A 14,048-nucleotide genomic window follows, 5' to 3' on the forward strand; every position below is an offset into this window, starting at 1 on the left:
AAAAGAGTATTCACTAGAATCAAGTGGGATTCATCCCAGGGATGAAAGGATGGCTTAACATGCACAAATCAGTAAATATGATACACCACCACAATAGAAAGAAAAACAAAAACCATGTGATCATTTCAACAGATGCAAAAAGAACACTTGACAAAAGTCAACATTCCTTTATGATAAAAACTGTCAAGAAAGTAGGTATAGGAGTGTACCTCAACGCAGTAAAGGCCATATGTGACAAACCCACAGCTAACATCTTATTTATGGTGAATAGTTAAATGCTTTTCCTCTATGATATGGAGGAAGACAAGGATGTCAACTTCTACCACTTCTATTTAGCATAGTACTGGAGGTCAGAGCCAGAGCAATTCGACAAAAGAAATAAATAAGAGGGATCCAAACTGGAAAGAAGAAAGTCAGACTGTTTCTGTTTGTAGAAAATGTGATCTCACATACATATGTATACATCTATATATATGATCATATAGATATATATGATCTCTCTCTCTTTAGGGTTCTTTCTATATATACTTATATAGAGTGAGAACCCTAAAGACTTGACCAAAAACTACTAGAAATAATAAATAAATTCAGTAAAGTTGTAGTATACAAAATCAACACCGAAAATTCAGTGGTGTTTCTATACACTAATAGTGAACTATCTGAAAAAGTCATCAAGAAAGGAATTCCATTTACAATAGCTACCAAGAAATCTGCAGATAAATGTAATCAAGGTCGTGAAAGATCTCTACAATGAAAACTATAACACAGTGATGGAAAAATTTATGATACACAAAAAATGGACATTATATACTCATGGAATGGAAGAACTGATACTATTGAAATGACCATACTAACAAAATGTCCTACAGATTCAATGCAATCCCTATCAAAATACCAATGAAATTCTTCAGAGAAATAGAAAAAAATACCCTAAAATTTGTATGAAACCAGAAAAGACCCCAAATAACCAAAGCAATCCTGTGCAAAAATAACAAAGCTGGAGGCACCACACTACCTGACTTCAAAATATACTACAAAGCCATAGTAAGCAAAACAGCATGGCACTGCCATAAAGCAAACACATAGACCAATGGAAGAGAATATACAGCTCAGAAATAAATTCTCATACCTAAAGTCAACTGATTTTCAAAAAAGGAGTCAAGAGCACACACAGGGGTAAAGACAGTCTCTTCATTAAATGGTACTGAGAAGATTGGATATCTAACGTGGGATAATGAAATTAGACCCCTATGTTTTACCTTATACAAAAATCAACTCAAATGCGATTAAAGACCTAAAGGTAAGATTGAAAACTATGAAAAACTACTGGAAGATAACATGTGGGAAATTCTCTATAACTTTGGGTTGTACAAGGATTTTTTAAATGAGACGTCAAAAGCACAGGCAACAAAAGCAAAAATAGATAAATGGGGTTTCATCAAACTAAAATGCTTTTGCACAGCAAAGGAAACTTAACAGAGTGAAAAAACAACTTACAGAATGGGATACAATATTTGCAAACTATACATCTGCTAAAGAGTTAATGCCCAGATTATATAAGAAACTTAAACAACTCAACAGCAAAAACATAAATAACTTATTTAAAAATGGGCAAAACTGGGAGGCTGAGGCAGGTGGATTGCCTGAGGTCAGGAGTTTGAGACCAGCCTGACCAATATGGTGAAATCATTTCTCTACTAAAAATATAAAAATTTAGCCAAACATGATGGCGTGTGCCTGTAACCCCAGCTACTCAGCAGGCTGAGGCAGGGGAATTGCTTGAACCAGGGAGATGGAGGTTGCCGTGAGCCCCGATTGCACCACTGCACTCCAGCTTGGGCAACAGAGCAAGACTCCTTCTCAAAAAAAAAAAAAAGGACAAAATAAACTAAAAGACATGCCACAAGAGAAAATATAGAAATGGTCAAGACGAATATATAATAAAATCATGTTCAACATCACTAACCATCAGGGAAATGCAAATCAAAACCACAATGACATACCAGTTCACCCATTAGAATGGCTATTACCAAAAAGGTAAAAGATAACAAGAGTTGGCAAGGAAGTGGAGAAAAGGGAACACTTACACACTGTTGATGGGATTGTAAACTAGTACAACCATTAAGCAAAACTTTATAGAAGTTCGCTAAAAAATAAAAAAAAAAACAAAAAAAACCAATCATTCGATCACATAACCCAGCAATCCCACTACTGGGTATATATCCATAGGAAATGAAATCATTGTGTTTGAAAAATATCTGCACTCTTATGTTTACTGTAGCACTATTTCTAATAATCAGATATGGAATCAACCTATGTGTCTAAAAACAAACAAGTGAATTATATATATATATATATTATATATATATATATATATATATATAATATATATATATTATAGGGTTAGGGTTAGGGTTAGTGGTGATGGGTGAGGAACAGAACATCATTTACATATATAAAGAACAGCATGCTGTTTTCTTCCTTGAAGAGGAGCTGACCCTCCTCCCTGCTTGGCCATCATGCTTAGCCATGGGCCTGAGCTTGGTTGATGGTAGGGAACAAAAAGAATATGGGCCATCTGATCACATGGCTCTGGCTTTGAGCCCCAGCTGTGCTACTTAGTAGCTGTGTGATCTTGGGAAGCCACTTCACTTCTCTGAGCTTCATTTTTCTCCCATGCAAGATGGAGATAACAATTCTCTTGTAACTCAACTCTATCTTTATCACTTAGTGAATCTTACCTAAATCCACATCTTCAATTTTTTAAATTTTTAATTAAGGTAAGATTTACATGCAGTAAAATGTATACGTTTTAGAGTGTAGTTCTGTGAGTTTTGACAAATGCATACAGTTGTGTAACCACATCACAATTGAGATACAGAGCAGCTCCATCACTCCCCAAAATTCACAACCCTCCCCAAACCTCCTTGCAGTCAGCAACCCCCATCTCTGCCCCAGGCAACCTCAGATCTGATTTCATCACTAAGGATTAGTTTTGCCTAGAGTGTCGTATAAATTGCATCATACATATGTACTTTTTTACATCTGACTTCTTTCACTCATCATGTTGTTACATGGACCTGTAGTTTGTTTCTGTTGAAGAACAATATTCCATTGTATAGATGGACCACCATTTGTCATCTATTCACAATCCATGCACATTGGGTTGTTTCCGTTTGAGGGTTATAATGGCTACAGCCGCAATGAACATTATTTTGCAAGTTTTTCAGTAGACAAATGATTTTATTTCTGTTGGGTAAATAGGAATGCAATGGCTGAGTTGTATCGTATGTATATATTGAAATTCTGTAGAAACTACCTGTTTTCCAAAGGAGTTGTACAATTTTCCATGTCCCCCATAATATATGAGGGTTTTGGTTGTTCTGCATCCTGGGAACATTTAGCATTGTCAGTCTTTTAAAATTTTAGTCATTCTAGTGTGAAATGGTATCTCATTGTGGTTTTAACTTGCATTTTTCTAATGGCTAATGATGTTGAGTACTTATGTGTTTATTGGTCATTTGGAAAATCTATTTTGTGAAGTGCCTGTTCAAGCCTTTTGTGTGTCTGCAATTTTTACTAGCGAGTTTATTTCTTCTTATTTAAACCTCACTCTGGGCTCCGGACAAATATATCAATGGAATTCTTCATACTGCTGCTTGTATGTTTCGAAAGGACCTCAGCTGAACATAAAGGTAAACTTACAATTTTCTCTCTCACTCTTCCCCCCTCCACTTTCAGTCCTTGGCCTCCACCGCTGACACATTCTCTCATCATCCACACAGTGGCACAGACCAGAAACCTAGGCAGCTTTCCTGATACCTCTTCTCATCTGTTTCCCTACTCCCACCCAATCCATCGTGTTTCCTCCTGCCTATTTCTTGAACCCAATCAATTCCCCCAAATTCCTCCATCTCCACCATTGCCTAAGCCACCATGGTCTCTCACTTGCATTACTGCAATAGCCTCCTTTCTGTCTTTCTTCTTTCTTTCTTTTTTTTTTTTTATTTTGGAAAGGAAGTCTCTGTCACCTAGGCTGGAGTGCAGTGGCGCAGTCTAGGCTCACTGCAACCTCAGCCTCCCAGGTTCAAGCAATTCTCCTGCCTCAGCCTCCCAAGCAGCTGGGATTATAGGTGCTCACCACCACAACCCGCTAATTTTTGTATTTTTAGTAGAGACGGGGTTTCACCGTGTTGGCCAGGCTGATCTCGAACTCCTGGCCTCAAGTAATCTGCCCACCTCAGCCTCCCAAAGTGCTGGGATTACAGGCGCGAGCCACCACACCCAGCCAATAGCTTCCTTTCTAACAAGTCTTGTTCCCTTCAGGCTGTACTCCATGTACCAATCAGTGTCAGGCCTTTCGAAAACACAGATGTGATTGTAAGACTCTCTTATCCAAATCCTTAATGGCAGCCCATAACTCTTAACATAATTATTTGTTCCTTAATGTGATCTGTAAGACGAGCCATGCCCCAGCCAGACAGTTGTCTTCGAGCCGTGGTTCTAGGCTCCTTGTGTCTCAGGGCCTTTGCACAGACTGACCTGTGTTTGCAACACTCCTTCTCTCATCTTCACCTCACTAACTCCTGCTCATTCTTCACATTGCAGTTCAAATTTCACTTCCTCCAAGAAGTCTGCCCTGTTCAGAGACAAGAATAGGAATGCTCTACACTTCTTTCATAGACTTATCTTATAATGATGTATTTCTGGGACTATTCAAAGTATGTTTCTCTCACTAGACTAATAAGCTCTGTGGGGAACGAATCTGTTTCGTTTGTGGTGCGTCCGGGTACCTAACACCAGGAGCAGCTACGTAACATGAGGCCCAGGGCAAAATGAAAATGCAGTGCTTCTGTTCAAAGAGCAGGAAAAAGTGTCATTGAAGGTGCTCAAACATACAGTGTTTTCCTTTCTTCTGTGTTCTCTCTCACTTGACTTGTCATGGTATTTTTATTTGCTATTTAATGTCATGCTAAGTTAAAAAACAAATTTAAGGCTGGGTGCAATGGCTCACGCATGTAGTCCCAGCACTTTGAGAGGCTGAGGTGGGCGGATCATGAGGTCAGGAGTTCGAGACAAGCCTGGACAACATAGTGAAACCCCATCTCTACTAAAAATACAAAAAATTAGCTGGGCATGGTGGCGGATGCCTGTAATCCCAGCTACTCGGGAGACTGAGGCAGGAGAATGGCTTGAATGTGGGAGGCAGAGGTTGCAGTGAGAAAAGATTATGCCATTGCACTCCAGCCTGGGTGACAGAGCGAGACTCCATCTAAAAAAAATAAGATAAAATAAAATAAAAAATAAATTTAAATTATCGTGACTTTTTAACATTTGTTTTTATATTGTAGGATGCAAGGTATAAATGAAAATATTAGCATTGACCTCATATGTAGAATCAACACAATTACACAGTTCACATTCCATAGCTCATCCATGTGTATGTATTTCATTCTTGCTAAAACAGTAGATACGCTGCACAAAACTAGCTCAGCTCTTTCTATCTCACTTCCTGACACCCACACACACCAGCAACACTCCCTACCTTGGGATCATGGACACTAAGGAAGGACTGAAAGGACAGGAGCTATAGGCTGCTCTCTCTTCCCCTTTCCTTGTTCCATACAAGTACTAACGAGGCCAGGCCCTGCTTAGCTTCTGAGACGAGATTGGGCACCCTCAGGGCACTGTGGCCATAGTGTCCTGCCATTTCCTTTCATGTCATCTCAACACGGGGGTCGGTTAGCACAGGGAAGTAACTCCAATAAGAGGATACAACAGAGCTCCTCAGTCATTTGTGTCTCTTCAAATGTCATTGCCTTCTTTCTGTGTACAAGCACATTCTGGTTTCAGTGGAAAGTGAGGCCTCTCCAGTTGGTTAGTGCCCCACTCACTCAGTCACTGACTAACAACCCTGCCTCTACTCACAGCATGCTGAGTTTCCTGCACATCCCACAGCATGGCTCCCCAGAGGCATGGAGAAGATTATGTGAATGGGGCGGCAGGGAATGGCGGCCACACACATCACATGTGGCTCCTCTGCTCCTGTGCATGCCCCCTTGTCCTACAGGACTTCGCTGACAAAACAGAAGTGTAGAGATATCGTTATTAATGTGACAGCAGAGTGTTAAACCGAATGTGGGGCACTTTCAAGTGCATGACACTATGCAACTGACTTCGCAGGACTCAGAAAGTGGCCCTGCCTAGCACATGGCCACATAGCAGATGCTAATCAATGTGTTAAGTAAAGGAATGAAGGGTTGTCACCTGATAGAAGATAAACAGTTCTTCTGGTTTTGATACAAACTAAAGGCCTCTCTCCTCCATCACCTTGGAGATCCCACATAAATATCAGAGGGGCACCACTGCCTGTGATTGCCTATCTTTCTGGAGAGGAGAGAGACAGTTGCTCTAATATGTCAGAGCAAGAGTGAGAGGGAGGGTATGAGGGGAAGCTGACAAGGCTTATCTGTGAATTAATCACCGCACTTTGCATGTACTGCAGGTCACACCTTGTATCCTATGCTCTTAAGACATGGTCCAAGTGTGAACTAAGCTCATAGCTCACTGCCTTCATCCACCTCCATCGCCGCTCCAGAAGAGAGTTTGAGTTGCTACTTCATTAGCAGAAGGCCTCTGGACCCATCCTGGAGGGGTCCAGGAGCAGAGAGAGCAGCTCAGTCAAGGTTAGAGCCACAGGTTGCTGGACCTTCTCAAATTCCTCATGTACTGCCTTGATTTTCATCACATGCAGAAAGATCTCTGAGAATCACAAAGCCCAAGAGCCAGGAGACCTGGGTTCAAAATCTGGCTTTGTGTGAGCCTGGGCAAGTGATATCTTCTCTCTGGGCCTCATTATCTGCTCCATTAAATAAGAAAAGGAACTAGTTAAGTGGCCTAAAAGCAATGTTTCCCAGGAGCTCTGATGTCTCAGGAATTGCACTGGTCGGGACAGGGGAGATTCTCCCCAGCTTCAGTCAGCAGTAATAATAATAACAGGAGGCTGGGTGCAGTGGCTCACGCCTGTAATCTCAGCACTTTGGGAAGCCAAGGGGGTTGGATCACAAGGTCAGGAGATCGAGACAATCCTGGCCAACATGGTGAAACCCTCTCTCTACTAAAAATACAAAAATTAGCTGGGCATGGTGGTGTGTGCCTGTAGTCCCAGCTACTTGGGAGGCTGAGGCAGGAGAATCACCTGAACCTGGGAGGTGGAGGTTGCATGAGCCAAGATTGCACCACTGCACTCCAGCCTGGCAACAGAGTGAGGCTCCGTCTCAAATAATAATAATAATAGGAAACATTTACAGAGTACCCACTGCCCCAGGTGCCATCATAAATGCTTCGCATTCACTCATGCAGTAGTCACAATATTCCTATGACATGGGTTTCAACTTCTATGCCCATCATCAGATGAGAAACTGAAGTGCTGAATGTCTAAGTGACTACTCAAGGTCACACAGCTAGTAAATGACAAGGCAAGGATTCAAGCCTTTGTAGTCTGGCTCTAGGGTGTGTCTGCTTAACTACACTGTTCCCATTGTTTTACCTCCCTCTCTCCCACCAACCCATCCATTCACCCACCCATTCATCCAAACATCCACCCATACATCCATCCATCTGCCCACCCACCTATGCATCCATCTCAAGTTTCATGTAAGAGTTTATTTAATAAAGGAATTCTGAAGAATTATAAAAAATAAAAACTTGAAAACTACTCAAGATTGCTATTTAAACTGCAAAAGTCCTCAGGGGTGGGGTTCTATGACTCACATTGCACTTAGAATAAAGAGAAATTCTTTTTATACAATATAAGTTCCTGCAGAATGCAGACACTTTCTACTTCTCCAGCCTCTTTTCAACTCCTCTCCTACTAGCTTCTGTATTTAAGCCACATTAGACCTTTCTTCAGTTTTTTATATAGACTTTGTTGCATCACACCTCAGAGATTCTGTGCATGTTCTTCCTCCTGCCTAGAAAAGATCGTCCCTCCACTTTCGCCAACTAATCCCTGTTCAACTTTTCATCTCAGCAGGAGGCCCATTCTCTTTGGCAATCCTCTGGTCTCCAGCCCATTTATTATATACTCACATGTCAACATGTACTTCGTACAGCATGTAACACAATTGCACTTTTATATTTTAACAAATTATATTTCCCATATTGAACTGTAAGTCTCCTGAAAGGAGGAATTTTGTTCTTGCTCATCATCAACTTTTTCAACATCCAGTGCACCATTTAGAACTTAGATGTAGTCAATGCAGGTTTGTGGAATGAAAGAGGAAAAGAAAGAATTAATATTCCTTTAAATTAGGATGGCAAAGATCGTATATAGAAAATTGGCTAAGTTGTGGTCCATTCATATTTGCTCCCAATTAAGGAGCACAGCTATGAAAAGGAAGGCTTCAAATTAATAACCAAGAGATTTTTTAAAAAAGAAAACTGGCCAGGTACTGTGGCTTATGTCTGTAATATCAGCATGTTGGGAGGCCAAGGCAGGATTACTTGAGCCCAGAAATTCCAGACCAGCCTGAGAATTTGGCAAAACTCTGTCTCTACAAAAAATACAAAAATTAGCCAAGTTTGGTGGCATGTGCCTGTAGTACCAGCTACTTGGGAGGCTGAGGTGGAAGAATAGCTTGAGTCTGGGAGGTCAAGGCTGCAATGAGCTGTGATCGCACCACTGCACTCAAGCCTGGGTGGTACAGTAAGACCCTGTCTCAAAAAAAAAAAAAAAAAAGAAAAATCACTAAGCAAAATAAGACATGTGAAGGATCATGTCAAAGGTAAGAAAAATTAGGGGAACATTAAAAGCTTTCTTCCCAAGCCACTAAATCAACTTGACTAACAAAATTACCACTTGATTTAGCATTAGAAAATTACATTACATATCAAACATAAACCCATTAATCAAATACTAAAGAAATTTCTGAGTTAAATGGTATAATGTCAGCTTATGCCAGAGCTGACCTTGAAAGATTGTTCAAATATGGCTCAGTGTGATTGAAAGTTCTGTGTGAATACGTTTTTGGAAAGATCCAACAGCAACACCTTAGTGTATGTTTTTGCAATAAAATGTATCTGAGTAGCAGCAAAGTTATCCATTTCTTCTAGGTCCTCCAATTTGTTGGCATAAAATTGTTCATAATAATCCCTTATGACCATTTTTATTTCTGAGGTATCTATTGCAATGTCTCCACTTTCATTTCTGATTTTATTTATTTGAGTCTGCTTTTTTTAGTGAATCTAGCTAGGAGTTTGTAGATTTTATTTTTTCAAAGAACCAACTTTTGATTTTATTTATATTTTCTATAGTTTTACTATACTACATTTTATTTGCTTCTATTCTGATCTTCATTATTTCCTTCCTTTTGCTCACTTTGGGTTTAGTTTGTTCTTTCTTTAGCTCCTTGGGGCATAGTGTTAGTCTACTTATTTAGATCTTTTTCCTTTTTTAATCTAGGCATTTATTGCTATAAACTTCTCTCTTAGAATTGACTTTGCTGCATACTGTAGGTTTTGATACATTGTGTTTCCATTGTCATTAATCTCAAAATATTTTTTAATTTCCCTCTTGATTTCTTCTTTGACCCATTAGTTCATCATAAGCATGTTGTTTAATTTCCACATATTTGTAAATTTTCCAAGATTCCTCCTGTTATTGATTTTTAGCTTCACACTACTGTGGTTGGAAACAATACTAGACATGATTTCAATCTTTTTGAATTTGTTAAGGTTTATTTTGTGGCCTAACATATGGTCTATCCTGGAGAATGTTCTATGTATGCTAGAGAAGAATGTATATTCTGCTGTTGTTGGATGTATGTAGGTCTGATAGGTCCATTTGGTCTGAAGTATAGTTCAAATTTATTGTTGTCTTGTTAATTTTTTGTCTGGTTGATCTCTCCATTGTTGCAAGTGGAGTACTGAAGTCCCCTATTAGTGTTATATTGCTGTATATTTCTTCCTTCATGTCCACTAATATTTGCTTTACATATTTAAGTGCTTCAATTTTGGATGCATGTATGTTTACAATTGTTATGTCCTCTTGATAAGATGACCTCTTTATCATTAAATCATGACCTTCTTTGTCTCTTGGAACAGCTTTTTATTGGAAGTCTGTTTTATCTGATATAAGTATAGGCATCCTTGCTCTCTTTTGGTAACTGTCTGTTTTCATGGAATATCTCCTTCTATCCCTTTACTTTCAATATATGCCTATTCTTAAAGTTTAAAAATGGGTCTCTTGTAGGCAGCATCTAGTTGGATCTTGTTGTTGATCCACTCAGCCATTCTATATCTTTTGATTGGACAGTTTAGCCCATGTACCAGCAAGGTTATTATTGATAGTAAAAGACTTACTCCTGCCATTTGGCTAATTGTTTTCTGGTTACTTTGTAGATAATTTGTTCTCTTCTTCCTCTATTGTTGTCTACCTTTGTGGTTTGGTGGTTTAGTTTTCTGCTTTGTGGTTACAATATTGTTTTTTAAATATTCAACATGAATACACTTTCTTGTTTGGATAACGTGTAAAACGTCTACAAGGAGGGATAGATAATAAGTTTTCCCTTCAGAATGCACTGCTTTGCCTGGGATGAGGAATAATTTATAATGGTAACTGTTGCTGGTTAAAATTTGGCTCCTACCCACATTCATGCAAACTCAGCGTTCTAGATTAAAAGAGATTTAAGAGACTTGCCAAGCAAATGCATGGCATCCTTAGATGTATCCTGATTTGAATAAAACAGCTATAAATAATAATATTTTGGGGATTATTGAAAAATTTGACTATAGATTAGTTTTCAGGTGATATTGGAGAATTAATGTTATTATTGTTAGGTATGTTAGCACGGTCATGCAGCAATGTGTCTTTCTTTTTAAGAGATGCATACAAAAATATTTGGGTGTGAAATGTTCTTGTGCTATAATTTGCTTTAAAATTCTTCAGAAAAAAAGATAAGCAAAATAGAAAAACAAGATAATGGGTACATGTTATCTATTTCTTATTCTCCCTATTTTTTTGTGTGTTCAATTTTTAAAAGAAATTTACTCCATACATATATCCCACCCCCTCCACTAAGGACCCCCAAACTATAAATTGCTGTGAATATAAGAAAAAGTGAAACAATTCTATGATTTTGAGAGAAAGTCAACACTGTAGGAAAAAGAGAGCCCAGGATTTGGGCTAAAAATCATTAATCTGACCCTGATCAACCCTGTGGCCTTCAGCAGTAACTCAGCCTCTCAGGCCTTTGATTTGTTCATGTGTAAAATGAGGGTCATTGTCATTTAGACAACGACCTTCAGGGTATGTTTTAATGTTAAAATTCAGAGTCCTTCCATATCAGATAAGCATCAACTATTCAATAGTTTATGCTGAAGAGTACAGGGGACCAAGAGACCACCCAAATGGGTTCATGAGCCCTTCATGCCACTTCTTTGTTGGGTCACTTTGGGCACCTCACTAAATTTTTCTGAGCTAGGTCCTCTGCACCTTGCTTGTCTATCATCAAAGGGTCACTGTGAGACTATAATAATATAAGAGGAAAGAAATCGTGATTATTAAGGCATATGCTGAACCACATACCTCCATTGGCAACATTAAACTTCACTCCAAACTCTCCCCCTGGTCCTCCAGGGCAGTGGCTGGCTGTTAGAATGATTCCACCAGCTGCCTTGATCTTCCTGATAATGCAGGAGACCGCAGGTGTAGACAAGATGCCATTCTGTCCAATAATCAGTCGTCCAATCTAAACCATCCAAAAAAAAAAAAAAATCAATCCAGTTGCTTGGGATTAAAGGCATTTCAACAGGAAAGTGCCCCAGGCTCTGTTAACATACAGCCAATCACTTGATAAAAGAAACAGAGTAGGCTTTAGATTAGGGGAGGCAGGGTAGGGGGAGCACTGACATTGTCTCTCCTATCTAATGTCTCTAAGACCATTTGGTGCACCTGCATCTAGTAGTCAATTATTAACCTGTAAATAGGATATGCCTCACTGATCTTCAGTCGTTTGAAACATCTGCTTCTGATAATCGAGGGGTTAGCTTGAATCACACAAGAAGTTCTTAGTTTGCTACTGACTCAGAAACTATGCATATGAACATGCTAGAGATTACAAGAAAAAAGAAATGGAGTGCTTCTCTGCTTCTTCTGCTTCCTGTAACTTAGAACAAGCTCAGAGAGCAAGGGGACTGATTTACTACAACCTCATCATCTGTAGGCATATTTTAACTGTAATCTTCAGGAATGACTTTTCTCCTGAAAGTAGGAATTCTCTTTCTGCTGTTAAGTGACAGCATGTGCTGGAGACATTGGAGAAATTACCCAGTCATGCTAAGCAGAGATCTGGAGGTCATCCATGGATGCAGCCAGATTCTTTCTAGAGCTACAAAATTGACTTTCTAAAAAGTCAGCAACACAGGGCTGAAGAACATTTATTGCTACACCTTGTTTTAAAATTGGATTCAATATCATCCAATCTAGTAGTTCTCAATATTTCTACAAAATAGAATCACTTATGAAGCTTTTCAAAATCCTAGTACTCAAACTGCATTCTAGACTGATGATATTGCAATCTCTGGGGTTGAGAGCCCAGCATTAGTAGTTTTAAAGCTCCACAGATGATCCCAATGTTCAGCCAAGCTCGGTAATAAAGCCCCCTTGTTACTCAAAGGGCTGGCAGCATGGGCATCACCTGCAAGCTTGATAGAAATGCAGAACCTCAGCTGGGCATGGTGGCTCCACCTAAAATCCCAGCACTTTGGGAGGCTGAGGTGGGCAGATCACTTGAGCTCCAGAGTTCGAGACCAGCCTGGCCAATGTGGTGAAACCCTATTTCTACTAAAAATACAAAAATTAGCTGAGCATGGTGGTGCACCCCTGTAGTCCCAGCTACTCCGGAGGCTGAGGTGGGAGAATTGCTTGAACCTGGGAGGCAGAGGGTGCAGTGAGCTAAGATGGCATCACAGCACTCCAGCCTTGGCTACAGAGTGAGACTCTGTCTGAAGGAAGGAAGGAAGGAAGGAAGGAAAGGAAGGAAGGAAGGAAGGAAAGAAAGAAAGGAAGGAAGGAAGGAAAGAAAGAAATAAAGGGAAAGAAAGAAAGAGAAAGAAAAAGAAAGAGAAAGAAAGAAAGAGAAAGAAAAAAGAAAGAGAAAGAAAGAAATAGAAAGAAAAAGAAAGAGAGAGAAAGAAAGAAATGCAGAACCTCAAGGCCCACCCAAGGCCTACCGAATAAGAACCTGTATTTTAATAAGATCCTCTCCTCTCTTCCCAGATAATTCATTTGATAAGTACTGATATAACCAACAAGCCAAAACAAACCTTAACATACAGTTCAACAACAAAGTTGCCCTGGCACCATCATTGCTAGAGGTCAGTCACTGACCAAATATAAAAATCAGCGAGATCAGGGGAAAAAAAATTACAGAAGATATCAAAACACACACACACACACACACACACACACACACACACACACACACACACAGAGAGAGAGAGAGAGAGAGAGAGCTCAAAAGCAAAGTGGCCTTGGGATGATTTAGTATGGAAATCCACAAGATCCCCAGGCTACATATTTTCAAGTAGAGGAGACAGATTATAAACAAATAAGCAATAATAATAATAGTTACTAGTGAGGTACATATTAGGAAGGAATTAGACTGCTGTTATAAAGGACGTCAATTTTAATAATAATATAATAATAATAGCTAAGGGAGCTTAGATTTTATTCTAAGTACAACCAGAATCCATTGAAAGGTTTTAAACAGTGGAAGTGACCTGATTGCATTTTTAAACATCATGGGCTGAGCAGCCCAAATGGTCCTATTAAAAAGTAAGTCACATCAAGTCACTAAAACATTCCAATAGCTTTCCTTGTCCCCCACCAACCCAAAACAAAGCCAAAGTCTTCATTGTAGTCTACAAGGCCCTACATAATCTGACCTCCATCATGTACCATTCTCCATCGCCCTCCCACCCTCCTTCTTCTGTTCCAGCCACAACGGAACAGAACAGCTATTCCTCAAACATACCAAACATGATCC

General features: G+C 39.5%; 1 protein-coding gene across 1 annotated transcript in view; it reads right to left on the reverse strand.

Moving 5' to 3' along the window:
* Nucleotides 1-14,048, reverse strand: part of LOC134808793 (phosphoglucomutase-like protein 5) — an 86,966-nt gene that overhangs the window by 39,722 nt on the left and 33,196 nt on the right. The window contains exon 3 of the mRNA XM_063797574.1: nucleotides 11,588-11,750. Within this exon, the coding sequence (XP_063653644.1) occupies nucleotides 11,588-11,750 (163 nt within the window). The remainder of the gene's footprint in view (nucleotides 1-11,587; nucleotides 11,751-14,048) is intronic.

The sequence above is a fragment of the Pan troglodytes genome, chromosome 18 (assembly GCF_028858775.2).
Source record: "Pan troglodytes isolate AG18354 chromosome 18, NHGRI_mPanTro3-v2.0_pri, whole genome shotgun sequence".
Lineage (NCBI taxonomy): Eukaryota > Metazoa > Chordata > Mammalia > Primates > Hominidae > Pan > Pan troglodytes.